Source organism: Cynocephalus volans, chromosome 13 (genome assembly GCF_027409185.1).
Source record: "Cynocephalus volans isolate mCynVol1 chromosome 13, mCynVol1.pri, whole genome shotgun sequence".
NCBI classification, from domain to species: Eukaryota; Metazoa; Chordata; class Mammalia; order Dermoptera; family Cynocephalidae; genus Cynocephalus; species Cynocephalus volans.
The window spans coordinates 28,331,650-28,350,048 of NC_084472.1; the positions used below are offsets into that span (position 1 = coordinate 28,331,650).

At 37.6% G+C, this 18,399-nt stretch overlaps 1 protein-coding gene across 1 annotated transcript in view; it reads left to right on the forward strand.

Annotated features, from left to right (window-relative positions):
• The window catches only part of MEP1B (meprin A subunit beta), a 56,508-nt gene that overhangs the window by 22,236 nt on the left and 15,873 nt on the right, over positions 1 to 18,399 (forward strand). Inside the window, exons 12-14 of the mRNA XM_063076635.1 lie at positions 757 to 936; positions 2,246 to 2,375; positions 3,037 to 3,241. Coding sequence (XP_062932705.1) covers positions 757 to 936; positions 2,246 to 2,375; positions 3,037 to 3,241 — 515 coding nt within the window. The remainder of the gene's footprint in view (positions 1 to 756; positions 937 to 2,245; positions 2,376 to 3,036; positions 3,242 to 18,399) is intronic.

Below are 18,399 nucleotides of genomic sequence, written 5' to 3' on the forward strand. Positions count from 1 at the left end.
TGTTGCTATAACAGTAACACCTGAGACTGGGTAATTTACAAAGAAAAGAGGTTTATTTGGCTTATGACTCTGGGACAGCTGCATCTGGCAGGGGCCTCAGGCTGCTTCCACCCGTGGCGGAAAGTGGCAGGCAGCTGGTGGGTATGAGCAGATCGCATGGCGAGAGGAAGCAAGAGAGAGAGAGGAGGTGCCAGGGTCCTTTAAACAATCAGGTCTCGTGGGAACTAACAGATCGAGAACTCGCTCACTACCCCTCCTCCCCCAGGGAGAACATTAATCCATTCATGAGGGATCCGCCCCCATGACTCAATCAGTTTCCACATTGGGGAACTGCCACATTGGGGATCAAATTTCCACATGAAGTTTGGTGGGGACAACACATCCAAACTCCATCAGCAGCATATTGCTTTAACTCAGTTAAATGGACTACCTAACTCAGAAGGCCACTGAGGTACGATTCTAACAGGCAGGGGGTTTCTACACTGACCAATAAGTGTGTGATATCTGCACCTAGGAAACTTTCGGTACCTCTCCACTCATATTTCAGAGTACAGTCTTCCCTGCCAGGCAATCTCATTTCCTTTAGGACAATATAAATGAACAAACCCCAGTGATTTGCCAGGGAATACATCGCAGGTCAAGAGCATCATTTCATTATTTTGAGCTTATCCTGTGTTTCACATTGCCTGTTCTCTCCTACCACCCAAAGCTGTGATGATGCTAAAAACAACCTGTTAATATAAATTGCTTTTTCAGATGATGGAAACTATTTTTGGGACAAGCCTTCCAAAGTGGGAAAAGAGGTTTATTTCCCTAATGGAACTCAGTTTATGAGAAATACGGGTTATGGAACCAGTGCCTTTATAACCTATCAGAGGCTGCAAAGCAGAGATTTTATAAAAGGAGATGATGTTTTCATACTACTGACAGCAGAAGGTATGTCAATAAAAATAGTTTTAAACAAGCTAGTTTTTTGTTATGACCTTTGATTTTTTACTGTGTTCTTCTGAGTTTCGTTTTTAGGTTATATGAGTATAGAGATATGGGAGGAAATGGGCACGAATAGTATTTTCTTTAGTTTAAATTATTAACAACATGAAAATAATTTAAACAGTGAGGGTTCCAGGATAAACAATTTAATTCACCATCACATGGAGCAAGTGGAAACCTTCAGGCTGGAAAACCCTTTAGAAATAAGTTGAAGCATAGCTGTTTTACCCTAGGGTTATATTCTACAATTCCAGAAATAAAAATATCACATAAGTGCATGAAATTAAACTGGAAATGAACTGTCTTATCTGTTTCAAATATATATATACACACACATATGTATACACACATGCACACAAGTACAGACATGCATATGAACATACATATGAGTGTACTTTGAAAACTTTGTGGAAAACTAGAATTAAAAGTTAATACGAAACTTTCCATGAACTTTTTGGAGACCCCTCATATATATATCTTGGCAGTAATAACATTAGCCTATTGTCTTTAAAAACTTCTTACTTACGGTGACCAATAAATACATTTTCCAGCAGTACTGGTTGTTTCCATGTTTTAGGTGGTAGAATTTTAACTCATTTACTATGAAAAACCCACTTGCATCTCAGTAAATCGGAATCTTGTTTGTGATGAAAGGTGATGCAATTAAAACCCATGAAATTTTGACCTCAGTGTCCATTAGAGTAAATCCAAATATTATTTGGAAAAAGTTATTCAAGAATAACTTTTGTCAAGAGAGAAAATATTTTATATAACAGAGAAAAAGTCATATATTCATCAATTTTCTTTGACCCTATTTGGACTAGAAGCAACAAATAACACTGCACAGAACATACCACTGGTTGTCAGGGCACCTGGTGTCTTGCTTGAAATCTCCATCAACTGGCTCTACCTAGCCAGAGACCTGTGGCCTTGGGCAAGGCCCTCGACTACTTTACGTTTCTGAGCTTTGATTTCCTCGTTGGTCCCTTGAGGGCTGGTATCAAGAGCTTGTGCCCTTTAGAGCTCCAACAGCCCAGGCAAGCTTGTGGTTAAGCTGTAACCCAGAAGGCTGGCCCCGTTTCCCTTTGCCTCGTTCTTATTTCACTGCCTCGGAACGTTGCTGGACCATGCTTAAGATTACCTGAATTTCTCACAAGACTGAAACCTGAATATCTTCTACATTGAAACTTAAAAACCAAATGATTGTTAAAGCAAAAGCTGATTTCTACCCATGCTCTTTCCTCGCCCTCCTTAGATATATCGCACCTCAATTCTACACAAATTGAATCAGTCCCAACAACCACTGATGTCAATGAGCGCTGTGCAAAAATCACATGTGAGAATGGCGGTGTCTGTGTTGTCCAAGATGAAAAAGCTGAGTGCAGGTAAGGGGTCGCTTGGAAGAGATCTCCCCGTTCTTCTGCTAGAAATGTTATTCCCATGATGTAGGATTACGTACTGATAGTTCATATGAATGAAATCAGTTGATTCTCATCTCAAAGCCATTCATAGACTGTTTTTTTTTTTTTAAAAAAAAATCTCTCCATTTGAGACTTTGGATAGCCACAGAACAATAAAATTATTTATGAAAAAATAGCACATTACATTCTAATTAATTCTAATTCTAATAAAAAAAGTTTTTGCGAGTTTCATATCTTATTATCCTCTCAACAGTCTGGTGCTTTTAAGTGTGGCTGTCCCGATTTTCTAGATGAAGATACTGAAGTTCTGAGAAGACCTTGGCGAAGGTGTAAAGCTAGAAGGTGGAGGCACTGGGACACTGAGAACTAAACTTTATTACTGAGTTGCCTCTCTTTCCTACCTTGGAGCGGCTGTTCTAGTAGCCCACTAAGAGTAATTCCATTTATTCTTTCCATTGCCCCTGGCTGGCCTCCTGGTGCTAGTCTAACAGTCTCCTTCTATCCAGACTGGGAAACAGTTCCATATGTCAGTAATCCATGGGTGATAACATTAACACCTTTAATGGTGAAGATTTCCAGAGTTAGATGCCAGCTCATAACTCCGTGTCACATTCTCAATGTGCAGGTGTCCATCAGGAAAAGACTGGTGGTACAAGGGAGAAAGGTGTGAAACGAGAGGCTCAACCCGAGACATCACTGTCATTGCGGCTTCTTCCACGGCTGCTGTGTTCGCCCTGATGCTCGTAGTCACCCTCGTCAGTGTCTATTGTACCAGGAAGAAATATCGTAAAAGGACGAGTTCAAAGACAGCAGATATGACTCTGGAAAATGTAAGTTGAATCTGATATTTGGTTATTCAAAACCTATTGATGAAATCACATGGAGAAGAATTAGGACATTTTTGATTTAAAATTTTTTAAAAAAATTTTTATTACATTTTTCTCTTTGTTTCCTGTGCTGGGAACAACTGATTTGAGACTAGGAGTTCCTATTGCCTTCACTATAAATCAACAATTCTTAAATTGGGGTCCATGGATTCTTCTTGGGGGAGTTCATTATCCTCCCAGAATTGTATGCAGTTGTGCATTTTTTTCCTGGGGTACAGGTGGTCTCTGACCCTCCTGAAAGGCACAACTGATTTTGCCTGCAAGTTCCAACCTTCCTGGTAAAGAAAAGAGGTACCCTGTACAGGTTTTTCTTGTAGAGGTCTTGTAGTGGTGGCTGAGGTCAGGCCTGGAGGAAGGAGGCGCAGGCATGTTTGAGGAAACTTTTCCATTAAAGAAGTTTGCAGCTAATTCTGGCTTCCTTGGAGTACTAATTCTAAGGCAAGATTTTCCAGTAGAGCTTTTAAAGGCTTGCCTCAGAAAATCTCTAAAATGGCAATATACTCTTGAAACTATCCTGTCACAGGTCGGGTCCTGTGGGAAGCAGATTGAGGTGGCTATTTGCATGCAAGTGGTTTACTGGGAGTATCCTGGGAATATCTGTAATGGAATGAGGCATGCTGGGCTGGGGAGAGGAAGAGGTTAGATATTATGCTGGGGAAGCTGAGGCCTCAGCCCATCCTCCAGGGAGCTCTGGAGCTGGGATGGCTCTTCAGACATGTCTTGAATTGAGGAAAGGGGGCCAGGCCTTTGTATTGCCATATCAACAGCTATTGGATTGGGTGAGGCTACTTCCAAGGAGGCGGCATAACATTGAGCTAGGCAATGGCACTTCTTGCATGGGAGCCCTCATTCTGAAGGGCAGAAATGATCAGTGCACCCTAACATCCACTACATACCCCAGCAGTACAGAGCACAGAGTTTCATTTGCAGATTCATATTCTTACAAAAGAACACAAAGAAAATGGCTAAAATCTGAACATCACTTAAAAGTGAAGCTTTAAAATTCTACTAGTTCTGTTTCATTCAACTAGAGTCTCCGAAACTGGCTAGCGAAACTAATGAAAAAACATGCCCAATTGGAATATCTCTGAAAATAAAAATACTGCAATTAGCTAAAGCAAGAATATATTTTCTTAAGAAAAATTATTGATCAAGATGAAGTATATTTTAAATTATGATTTTTTTTTAAGTGGACAACCTGGTATCAAGATACTATGTTTTTCTGCAAAGTCAGTCAAAGGATGGAAAATGATAATTAATCAAAAACAAATAGTTTTATTTTCACATACTTTTTTCCTATTCCCTCAACATCAGGAAGATGTTTAAAGCTAATCATAAGGTAATAGATCAATTAGATCCCAAACTTATTAGAAAAGTACCTAAAATGTATACAGGTTGTTTTGTTTTTATTTTTTTATTCATTTAAAAATTTTTTTTGGTAGCTGGCTAGTGCAGGGATCTGAACTCTTTACCTTGCTGTTCACAGCACCATGTACTACCGAGAGTTTTGTTTTTAAACAGGTATTCCCAGCTTGTTTTATGACTCAGAATAAAAGGCACAGGGCCGGCCTGTGGCTCACTCGGGAGAGTGTGGTGCTGATAACACCAAGGCCACGGGTTCAGATCCTATATAGGGATGGCCGGTTCACTCACTGGCTGAGTGTGGTGCTGACAACACCAAGACAAGGGTTAAGATCCCCTTACCGGTCATCTTTAAAAAAAAAAAAAAAAAAGAATAAAAGGCACAGATCAGTCAGTGTGGGACTTGGTAGGGATAGTAAGTAGAAATACACACACACACACACACACACACACACACACACACACACACACACACACACACACACACATGCAAAACCACCAAAATATTATAACAGAACTGTTTTGCCTGTGGATCATTTAAAACACATTCCCAAGGGCAAAGAATTGACTTATACTTTCCTTCATCTAGGCATTTCTACAGTTAATTCACTGGTAAAAGATCCTCCAGATCTAGTTTAGATCTTAAATCAGAATGGCCTTTCTGAGGTCAAAGTGTGTTCACCCTAATGCTTTAGCATCTGAACAATGTGAGTTGGAAGGTCCAGGGCATCCTTCTGGAGGCCAGGAGTGGGAGCCACTTGCCAGCTGGGAGGAATGCCAGGGGCCTGCTGATGGGGACTTCATTTAAAAATTAGACTGTTCCACAGTGATTCATTTAAATGACAGTTTTTAAATTTAGATATTAAGTCATCAATTGTTCTTTCCCCTTTTAGTCACATGCTCTTTGAAGATTAACTCAACAATACGGCCAACAAATGAAATTTAAAAGGATTCTTCATCATGGATTTCACCTAAGCTATATATTACAACCACCATATTCTTCTAAAAATGGATCTTCTCTGTAAAATAGCTGGATGTATTATAAATCATTATTTTGGTAAAAGTCAAGTTGGTGAAATTTCTTTCTTTCTCTGTTTCTTTCTTTCTGTTTTTCCTTTTCAGCAATTTGGGCTCCTCCGTAAATATAGCATTACTTAGAAAAGAAATCAACCTTTAGAGATAGCTTTTCAAATTACTGATCCTTCTATTTGGGGGCCAGTTGTAGTGGCCTAACAAGTGATGCCCCCAAAACTCATTGGAAACATCCAATGGAAATGATCCTCCATGTGGAATCTCACCAGTTTCAGTGCTACCCTGTTCCGATGCTGGGAAGGGCAATGCGACAGCTCCCCCCCCCTCTGGTAACATTCGCCTCTCTCCAAAACTCGCGACTCTCTTGTTTTCTCATATAATTCCTTTGGTATGTGAGCTTGGTTTAAAATTTGTTTGAGCATATATATAATCAGTCCACAAGAAAACTTTTAACTTCTCAAGCAGCAATTCTCAAAGTTTTGAGTCTCAGCAGCCTTTACCCTTAAAAATTACTGAGGACCCCAAAGAGCTTTTGCTTATGAGCATTCCATTGATCAGTATTTGCCTCATTAGAAATTCAAACCAGGAGCATTTAAAACTATGTATTTGTTAATCACTAAAAATAATTACCTCATTACATGTTAACATAAATTTTTTTTAATAAAAAATATATTTTCCAAAAGCAAAAGAGGGAGGTTGATGTACATTTTTTTGCCTATCTCTAATGTCTAACTTAATAGAAGACAGGTGATTTCTCACATATGCCTCTGCATTCAGTCTGTTGTGATATGTTACTTTGGTTGAAGGATATGAAGAATATCTAATCTCACAAAGATACGTAGTGGGAAAAGAGAGGCCTATCTGAAGAGCCTTTTCAGGTAAATGTGAATATTCCTTCTTAATTCTTTGTTAAACGTTGACAAATGGTAAGGTCTTAAAGGTTAGTTGCAATTGGAATCTGAAACCTACATTAAAGAATTTTTGTACTCTGTCCAGTAAAATCTACTGGTCTACGTTGTATTTTGAGTGGGTCTTTCAGCTATGTGTGACTTCGTAATATTATGTATCAATCATTTAGAAAATATCAGTTCACTGAGTTATGCAGCTCTTACATTTGACACTGTATCAGTCCGTTTTGAGTTGCTATAACAGAAATACCTGAGACTGGGTAATTTATAAAAGAAAGAGGTTTATTTGGCTTATGATTCTGGGACAGGTGCATCAGGCACGGGCCTCAGGCTGCTTCTACTCATGGTGGAAAGCGGCAGGCAGCCAGCGGGTACAAGCAGGTCACATGGCGAGAGGAAGAAAGAGAGGGAGGTGACAGGGTCCTTTAAGCGACCAGCTCTTTTGGGAACTAATAGAGTGAGAATTCACTCAGGTCCCCTTCCTCCACGGAGAGCATTGATCCATTCATGAGGGATCCGCCCTCATGACCCAAACTGCCACAGTGGAGATCAGATTTCAATGAGTTCTGGGAGGACAATACATCCAAACTCCATCAGATACATTTCATTATGTTCAGTAACAAAACATTAGTTAATATCACTAATACTGATCTTGTTAAAAAAAAAACAAAAAACTTTAAGTCTTGGGAAGTTGTTATGCTCATGTTGGCAGAAACAAATTTTCTGAAGTTCTTATTTTTGCTTGAAAGCTTAAATTTTATCATTGGCAACAAATACTGTTTTCCTTGTAGCAACAGGCTCATTTCATTTCATTTTTTAAAAAATTCCAATTTTATTTTGAGATAGTAGATTCACAAGCAGTTATAAGAAATAATACTGAGATGTTTCTTGTACCCTTTCTTCAGTTTTCCCTAGTGGTAATGTCTTGCAAAACCATACATGGTACCATAGCACAATCAGGCTGACACTGACACAGTGAAGACAGTACATTTCCATCCCCACACCAGTCCCTCAAGTTGCTTTTATATAGCCACATTCATTTCCCTTTTGTTCCCACCTCCTGTTTATTCTCTGGCAACCATTAATATGTTCTCTATTTCTATACTTTTGTCATTTAAAAAATGTTCTATTAATAGAACTATACAGTATGAAACTCTTTGGGATTGACCTCCCCTTCCCTGGTATCAACATCCTGCACCATGTACATTCATTAACAATCGTTTAACTTACACTGACACATCATTATCACCCAAAGGCCATCATTTACATTATGTTAGCTCTTGGTGTTGTACATTCTGTAGGTTTTGGTAAATGTGTAGTGCCATATATCTACCATTATAGTATCATACAGAACCGTTTCACTGCCCTAAAAATCCTCTGTGCTCTGCCTATTCATCCCCTCCACCCCCCAACCCCTTACCCCTGGCAACCACTAATTCTTTTACTGTCTTCGTAGTTTTACCTTTTCTAGAATATCACATAGTTGGAATCACATAGTTTTACCTTTTCTAGAATATCACATAGTTGGTATATAGCCTTTTCAGATTGTTTTTTTTTTTTCACTTATTGTCACTATTTTTTTATTTAGTCATTCTGATGTGTGTAGTGATATCTCATTGTAGTTTTAATTTACAGTTCCTAATGGCTAATGATAAAACATATTTCATGTGCCTATTTTCCATCTGTATATATTTTTTTAATGAACTATCTCTCATGTCTTTTGCTCATGCTGTAATTGGATTTTTCGTTCTTACACTGTTGTGTTTTCAGAGTTCTTTACATATTCTAGATACTACCCCTTTGTTGGATATGTGGCTTAGTAATATACTTTCAACTCTGTAACTTGTCTCTTTATTCTCTTAACAGGGTGTTTTACAGAGCAAAAATTTTTAGTTCTGATCAAGTCCAATTTATCAATTTTTCCTTTTAATGGATTGTGCTTTTGGTGGCAAGTGTAAGAACTCTGTTTAGCCCTAAGATCTGGGAGATTTTCTCTTATTTATTAAAAAAAAGTTTTGTAATTTTATGTTTTACATTTAAGTAAGTGATCCATTTTGAGTTAATCTTTGTATAAGGCGTGAGGTTTAGGTTGAGGTTCTTTTTTTTTTTTTTTTTTTTGGCTTATGGATGTCCAATTGCTCCAGCAGTATTTGTTGAAAAGTTACCTTTCCTCCATTGAATTGGTTTTGCACTTTTGTTGAACATATTTGTGTGGGTCTATTTCTGGGTTCTCTATTCTGTCTTATTCATCTGTGTCTATTCTCTGCCAACACTGCATAGTCTTGTTTACTATACATATACTGTAGCTATTTAGTAAGTTTTGAAATTGGGTAGACTCATTCTTCCCATTTTATTTTTCAAAATGGTGGTATTTATACTAGTTCCTTTGCCTTTCCACATAAATTGTCTCTATCTACAAAAAAATCTTGCTGGATTTTGACAAGAATTGAGTTAAATCTATATGTCAATTTTGGGAGAACTGACACTTTTACTATGTTGAGTCTTCTAATCCACGAACACAGTATGTGCCTCCCCAAACTCATTGAAGCTTGAATTGTGTCCCCCAAGTTTTATAAAAAACTTGGCTCCCACTGTGACTGTTGGGAGGGTGGGAAATCCTATTACAGTAATTGAAAGGTGGGGTCTCCAAGGGGTGATTAGATTGTAGAACCATGCCCTAGTGAATGAATTAATAATGGTGGTAATGGGCGTGGTTCTGAGGATTTTAAAAGGAGAGCACGTGAGAGTCTCTCTATATGTTCTCCACCATTTTCTGCCATGTGAGACCCCTGCATTGTTGTAAAGCCATCACCAAGAAGACCCTCACCAGATGTGTTCCCTGGACTCTGGACTTCCTAGCCTCTGAATCTGTAAGCAATAAATTTTGTTTTCTTACAAAGTACCCAGTTCTGTGTATTTTGTTATAAGCAACAGAAACAGGCTAATACAGTATGTCTCTCCATTTCTTAGACTTGTTTTTGATTTCTTTCACCAGCATTGTGTAGGTTTCAGTGTACAAGTCCTGTACATGTTTTGTTAGATTTACACCTATGTATCTCATTTTGGGGGGTCTATTCTAAATGGTATTTTAATTTTAATTTTAATTTTAATGTCCATGTGCTCATCACTAGTATACAGAAATGTAATTGATTGATGTATGTGGAGCTTGTGTCCTGCAATCTTATCGTACTCTCTCAATTATAAGAAGTTTCTTTTTTGTTTTCTGGTAAATTCCTTGGAATTTTCTACCAAGACACTTATGCCATCTGCAAATAGGAACGATTTAATTTTTTCTTTTCTATTTTTATTTCATTTTTCTGCCTTATTGAATTGACTAGAAATTTCAGTACTATACTGAACAGAGTGATGAAAGTGGACATTCTTGCCTAGTTCTCAGTCTTGGAGGAAAGCACTCAGTCTTTCAACATTAGGTGTGTTATCTGTAGGGTTTTTTTGTAGATTCTGTTTATTGAGTTAAGGAAGTTACCCTCTATTTCTATTTTTCTGGTAGTTTTTTTTTTATCATGAATAGGTATAGAATTTTGTCAAATGCTTTCTCTGCATTATCTATAAGATCATGAGATTTTTCTTTTTTAGCTTCTTAATATTGTGGATTACGTCGATTGATTCTGAATATTGAACCAGTATTACCTCTCTGGAATAAATCATACTTGATTATGGTGTATGATTCCTTTTATATATTGCTGAATTCTATTTACTTATATTTTGTTAAATGTTTTTGCATCTATATTCATAAGGGCTATTTATCTATAGTTTAGTTTTGGATTTTATTTTTGGGGGGACACTATCTTTGCCTGATTTTGGTATTTGGGTACTACTGGCTTTATAAAATAAATTGGGAAATGTTCCCTCTTATTTTCTTGAAGAGATTGTGTAGAGTTGGTGTTAATTGTTAAAATATTTAGTAGAATTTCCAGTGAAACCATTTGGGCCTGGAATTTCTTTGGGGGGAATTTTAAAATTATGAATTCAATTTCCTTAGTAGTTATAGGGCTAGTCAAATGACCTATTTCATATTTATGTGTTATAATTTGTAACACTATAAATAGTGTTAGAGTTTTTGTTCTTTGAGGAATTAGTCAATTTATTCTAAGTTGCCAAATTTATGTGTATCATTGTTCATAGTACTTTGGGTATATATACCCAGAAATGGAATTGCTGGGTCATATGGTCATTCTGTGTTTAACTTTTTGAGGAACTGTTAAAGTGTTTTCCACAACAACTGCACCATTTTGTATTCCTACCAGCAATGCATGAAGGCTCCAATTTCTCCACATCTTTGCTTATTTTCCATTATTAAAAATTATAACAGAGTGATGTCATCAAGATGGTAGAATAGATATTCCCAGCATCTCATCCTCCCACATATAACCAACTTACAACTATTAAAAAGCAAAGACTGCCAACCTGGAACCACTGGAGCTGGGGGGAAGAGGAAGAGAGACCTATGGAGTTCATGAAGGTGCAAGAGGCAATGGGCAGAGGGTGTGGGGATGGTGCCATTGTTTTGAGCCAGCCCAGTATGGTGGTATGGACTAGCTGTTACACAAGCTGGAAAAAGCTACAGTAGCATCCTTTGTGTAAACATGCTTGGAGTCTGCACAGCAGAGGAGGGCTTTGGAGAGCACCACACCAACCTGCAGACCACAAAGTCTGCTGGTAGGAGCTCCCTGGGCCTGCACAGGAGCAGGCAGCACCAACTGACTGGAGAAAAGAGCTACCCAGGGGCTGGTGAGTTATTGCAAGGGACACAAACATGGCCTGCCCTACAGAAAGTGGAGTGCAGGAGAAAGGCTGGTCCACCAAGGAACATTGGATGCACCATGGGCAGCTGGTCTCGGTAGAAATCAGTCAGGGTAATAGAACTGCAGGTGGCTCAATCTTCAGGAAAGACCCCTTCCTAGGCCAGAATTTCCACACAGCACAGACCTGGAAGTGATTAACGATCCTCACAAAATCAGAGAATCAGCAGCAAATAGCAGTCTCCTCACAAACCCAGGCATCAACATGAAGACACAAAGAATGAGAAAGAACAGAGAAATGTGACGCAACCAAATGAAACAAACAAAGCACCAGCAATGGATGCAGAAGAACATCAGATCTATGAAATGCCTGATGGAGAATTCAGAATAACCCTCTTAAAGATGTTCAGGGAGTCACAAGAAAATATAGATAGAAGATTAAATGATATCTGGAAAATAATTCAGGAGCAGAACAAAAAACTTGACAAAGGAATAGAATCAATTTAAAAAAATAGAAATTCTACTAGTAATAAAGAGTGCAGTAACTGAATTGAAAAGCTCAATAGAAATCTCCAATAACAGACTTAAACAGAGGAAAGAATCAGTGAGCTTGAAGATAAAACATGAGATTATCCAATCAGAGGAGCAAAAAGAAAAAAATAAGAAAAAATGAAACAGAAATACAGCAAATATGGGACTCTCTCAAGCAAAATAAACTTCTCACAACTGGCGTTCCTAAAGGAGAGGGAAAATGAAGAGATGTAGGAAGCACGTGTGAGAAAATAATGACTGAAAATTTCCCAAGTATGGAGAAAGATGACAGCATCCAGGTGCAGGAAGCTCAGAGGTTGCCAATCAAATTCAATCCAAGGAGGAATGTCGGGCCTTAAAAACTAACGCCACCTTAAGTGACATTACAAGCGGCGCCATTATGGGCCCACAAGGGCGTATTAACGTGGCAGCCTAAGACGGCGCCGGGAGGAAGTAGGGTGGGAGTGTCTGCGGGAACCTTGTCTTAGCCCTTATTGGCCAAATACACGCTTCCGTGCTCGTGAACACTGCGTGATTGCAATAGCTAGGCATCGAGACAGGACGCATGCTCTCATAACCTTTAAGCTGATTGGAGGATGTAAAACTCCCTTCCCCATTTGCCTTTAAAAGCAAGTGCTTGTGTGATAATAAATGGAACTGCTCGACAGAACCCCCACTGCGTCTGAGTGTCCTTTGACCGGGCTGGTTTGGGGCCAGCGGTGTGCTCACCTCTCCTCACGGCTGTCTTCCCCCGTCTCCTTCCAAAGGGTCAGGAGGGAAAGAGGAATCCTGGGCCATTCGCTCGCCCACCATAAAGGAACGAGGCTAGGGCTGTTCGGGTCAGCCGGCGGTGGACCCGACAGAGGAACACCCCAAGGTACATCATAACCAAATTAACAAAAACCAAAGACAAAGAGAGAATACTGAAAGCAGCAAGAGAAACACATAACATTCAACCCCAAAATGTCTCTCAGCAGATTTCTCAGTAGAAACCCTACAAGTCAGAAGAAAAGGGAATGATATATTCAGAGTCCTGAAGGAAAATGACTGTCAGCCAAGAATTCTGTATCTGGCAAAATAAACTTCAAATATGAAGGAGAAATAAAGTCTTTCCCAGACAAACAAAAGCTGAGGGAATTAATCAACAAGACCTGCATTATAAGAAATATAAAGTCAGTTCTTTGATCTGAAAGAAGACACTAAGGAGCAGGAAGAAAACATTTGAAGGTATATAAATCATCACTTAAGTTCATAGACAACTTAAGAATACTCAAATGTCATAAGGATGGTGAATAAACTGCTAATATCGTCAGTGTGAAGACTAAAAGATAAACCTAACAAGACACTAACATATACAACAATATAAGAGAAAGGCAATATTAAAAGATAGAACTTGAAAAAACAAATTGTCAAAAAGTATGAGGGAATGACACCAAAGTGTACAGTTGGCTTTGGTTTTTTCTTTTTTCTTAGATATCAATGTTAAGTTGTTATTAGTCTAAAATAATTTGTTACAACTGGCTGGTCAGTTAGCTCAGTAGGTAAGAACACCACTGCTCTGTAAAGCCAAAGTCAAGAGTTTGGATCCTTGTACTGGCCAGAACCAAAAAAAATTTTTTTGTTATAACTATAACATGTTTTTTTGTAAGCCTCTTGGTAACCATAATGCAAAAGCTTAGAAGAGACATACTGGGCCGGCCCGTGGCTCACTCGGGAGAGTGCGGTGCTAATAACACCAAGGCCCTGGGTTCGGATCCCATATACGGATGGCCGGTTCGCTCACTGGGTGAGCATGGTGCTGACCACACCAAGTCAAGGGTTAAGATCCCCTTACCGGTCATCTTTTAAAAAAAAAAAAAAAAAAAAAAAGAAGAGACATACTAAAAATAAATAGTGAGAAAGCAAAATGTGAAACTAGAGAAAACCACTCAACCGCAAGCAAGACACTAAGACCAGAAAAAAGGAAGACAGGAACCACAAAACAACTAGAAAAAACACAGCAAAATGGTGGTAATGAGTTCCTATATGTCAATAATAATCCTAAATGTAAACAGATTAAATGCCTAAATTAAAAGACACATAGTGGCTTAATGGATTATAAAACAAGAACCAACAATATGCTGCATATAAGAAATTCACTTAACCAATAAATACACACACTGCCTGAAGGTAAAGAGATGGGAAAAGATATTTCATGCAAATGGAAACCAAAAAAGAGTAGGAGTAGCTATACTTATATCAGCTAAAATAGACTTCAAGCCAAGGAAAGAAAAAAAAAAAAAGATAAGGAAAGTCATTACATAATGATAAAATTATCAGTTCAACAAGAGGACATAAGAATTTTGAATATATATGCACCTAACTCCATAGCACTCAGTTATATAAAGCAATTACTGTTGGACCTAATGAGAGAGATTGACTCCAACATTATAATAGTTGGGGACTTTGATACCCCACATTCAGCAAAGAAAGGATAACCCAGACAGAAAAAACCAGGAAACATCACAATTAATCTTTACTATAGGCCAACTTGACCGAATGGACATTTATAGAATATTTTATCCAAGAACTACAGAATACACAGTCTTCTCAGCAGCACATGGAACATTCTCTAGAATAGACCATATCTTAGGACTCAAAACAAGCCTCAAAAAATTTTAAAAAATCAAAATCATATCAATTAACTTGTCCAACCACAATGGAAAGAAACTAGAAATCAACAACAAAAGGGACACTAGAAACTGTACAAATACATGGAAATTAAACACTATGCGAATATAACAAATGGGTCAAAGAAGAAATTGAGAAGGAAATTTAAAAATTTCTGGATACAAATGAAAATGAAAATACAACATACCAGAACATATAGGATACAGCAAAAGCAGTTCTAAGGGGGAAGTTTATAGCAGTAAATGCCTACATCAAAAATGAAGAAAGACTCCAAATAAACACCCTAATGTTACACCTCAAGAAGCTGGAAAAACAAGAACAAAACAAACCCAAAACCAGTAGAAGGAGAGAAATAACAAAGATCAGAGCAGAAATAAGTGAATTAGAGATTAAAAACAGTACAAAAGATCAATGAAACAAAGAGTTGGTTTTTCAAAAAGATAAACAAAATTGATAAACCTTTAGCTAGACAAACAAAGAAAAAAAGAGAGAATACTCAAAATCAGAAAATGAGAAAGGGGACATTAAAACTGATACCACAGAAATACAAAGGATCATAAGAGACTACTACAAATAACTACATGCAAACAAAGTGGAAAACCTAGAAGAAATGAATAAATTCCTGGACACATTCAACTTACCAAAGTCAGATCACGAACTAGAAAACCTAAACAGACCAATAATGAGTAATGAGATTGAAGTAGTAATAAAAAGTCTTCCAACAAAGAAAACCCCAGGACCAGATGGCTTCTCTGTTGAATTCTACCAAACACTCAGAGAACTAATACCAATTCTTCTCAAACTCTTCCAAAAAATTGAAGAGGGAATACTTCTAAACTCATTCTATGAGGCCAGCATTACTCTCATACTAAAACTGGAAAAAGATGCAACCACAAAAGAAAACTACTGTCCAATATCCCTAATGAACACAGATGTGAAGATCAACAAAGTACTAGCAAACAGAATCTGATAACCCATTAAAAAGCTCATACACCATGATCAAGTGGGATTCATCCCAGGGATGCAAGGATGGTGCAACACATGCAAATCTATAAATGTGATACATCATGTCAACAGAATGAAGGGAAAAAACCATATGAACATTTCAGCAGATGCAGAAAAAGTATTTGATAAAATCCAATACCCCTTCATGATAAAAATACTCAACAAATTAGGTATAGGAAGGAAGGTACTTAAACACAATACAGGTCATATATGACAAACCCATAGCTAATATTATACTGAATGGACAAAAATTGAAGGATTTTCCCCTAATATCTGGAACAAGACAAGGATGCCCACTTTCCCCACTGCTATTCAATATAGTAGTAGAAGTTCTTGTCTGTGCAATAAGGCAAGAGAAAGCAATAAAGTGTGTTTAAATCAAAAAGGAGCAAGTCAAATGATCTACATTTACAGGTGACATAATCCTACACATAGAAAACCCTAAAGACTCCACCAAAAAATTAATGGAACTAATAAATGAATTCAGAATAGTGGCAGGATACAAAATCAACACACAAAAACCAACAGCCTTCCTGCTTGCAAACAATGAAATGGCCAAAGAAGATAAGAAAATAATCTCATTCACAACAGCTACCCCAAAATGAAATACCTAGGAGTAAATTAAACCAAGGAGGTGAAAGACCTCTACAAAAAAAACTATAAAACATTGTTGAAAAGAATTGAAGAGGGCATAAGTAAGTGGAAAGATATCCTTGTTCATGGGTCAGAAGAATTAACATCATCAAAATGTCTGTATTACTCAAAGCAATCTACACATTCAATCCAAACCCTAGCAAAATACCAATGACATTCATTACAGAAACTGAAAAAATGATCTTAAAATTTGTATTTGTACAGAACCACAAAATTCCCTGTATAGTGAAAGCAATCTTAAACCAAGAGAACAAAGTTGGAGGCATTACACTTCCTAACTGCAAAATATTCTACAATGCTATAGTAACCAAAACAGCATGGTATTGGCATAAAAACAGACAAATTGACCAATGGAGTAAAATAGAGAGCCCCCCAATAAACCTATGCACTTATAGCCAACTGATTTTCAACAAAAGTGCCAAAAATATGCAATAGGGAAAGGACAGCCTCTTCAACAAATGGTGCTGGGAAACCTAGATATCCATTTGCAGAAGATTGAAAGTAGACATCTATCTCTCACCATACAAAAAAATCAACTCAAAATAGATCAAAGACCTAAATTTAATTCCCCAAACTATAAAACGGACAAGAAGAAAACATAGGGGAAATGCTATATGAAATGGGAGTGGGTGGTACTTTATCGAGTGAGACTATAAAGGCACAGGCAACTAAAGCAAAAATACATAAGAGGGACTACATCAAACTGAAAAGCTTCTGCACAGCAAGGGACATTCTCAACAAAGTGAAGAGACAACCTACAGAATGGACGAAAGTGTTTGCAAACTACATATCAGACAAGAGACTAATATCCAGAATATGTAAGGAACTTAGATCATTCAACAACAAAAAACACAACCCAATTTAAAAATGGGCAGTCTTGGGAGGAACAATGCCCTGAGACCACCATGCCATGAAGAAGCCACGGGCAATAGACCATGTGGAGAGAGAGGCCCAGCCATCCCAGCTGTCTCAGGTGACCGCCAGTTGAGTGAAGCTGCATGAGTGAGTCCAGGTGAGAGCAGCAGAAAACTCACCTAGTCAACCTACAGAATTACAAAGAGTAATAAGTCATTGTTGTTTAAAAAAAAGGGGGGGGGGGGCAAAGGACCCAAACAGACATTTTTAGAAGACATATAAATGGCCAACAAGCACAGAAAAATTGCTCATCACTTAATCATCAAGAAAATGCAAATTAAAACCACAGTGAGATATCATCTTACTCCAGTAAGAAAGGCTATTAACAAGGCAAAAAATAACAAATGCTGGTGAGGATGCCCAGAAAAAGGAACTCTCCTACATTGTGGTGGGAATATTAATTGGAAAATAGTATGGAGGTTCCTCAGAGAACTGAAAATAGATCTACCTTATGATCCAGCTATCCCACTACTGAGATAGCTAGGATACCTAAAGGAAATGAAACCAATATATCAAAATTCACCTGCACTCCATGTTCACTGCAACACTATTCACAGTAGCCAAGAGATGGAATCAACCTCAATGCCCATCAACAGATGAATGGATAAAAAAACTGTGGTGTATACACACAATGGAATGCCAGTCAACTATAAAAAAGAAATGATGTCCTATCATTTGCAACAACATGGATGAAAATGGAAACCGTCATGTTAAGTGAATTAAGTCAGGCACAAAAAGATAAATACCATGTGATCTCACTCATATGTGGATCTCACAAAAAAAGATTCTCATAGTAGAGAGTATAACAATGGTTACCAGAGGCAAAGTTGGGAGGAGAGGAAAAGTGGTGGACTAACGGATACAAAACTATGCTACCTACCCTAAGTGAATCATTGTGCAATATATGCACGTATTGAAACAATGCACTGTACCCCACAATATGTATATTTTAACATTTACTTGTACAAAACATGTACAAGTAAATGTTAGAATAAAAAAACCTGATAACTTTCAGGTAAGAAGAGGGGAAATGAATACTGAATATATGTTCATATTTACTTATATATAGATACACTGGAAGGACACATTAAAAGATGATTAATAGGAGTTATGTTGGTGGAGAAGGGCTACGTGAATTAGACATAGGGTGAGAGGAAAACTTCATTGTTAACTTCTCATATTTAAAAAAGTTTTTGTACAAAATGAATTTATTACCAACTAAAGAGATCAAATTTAAATATCCTTTCTCTTTTATTAATAT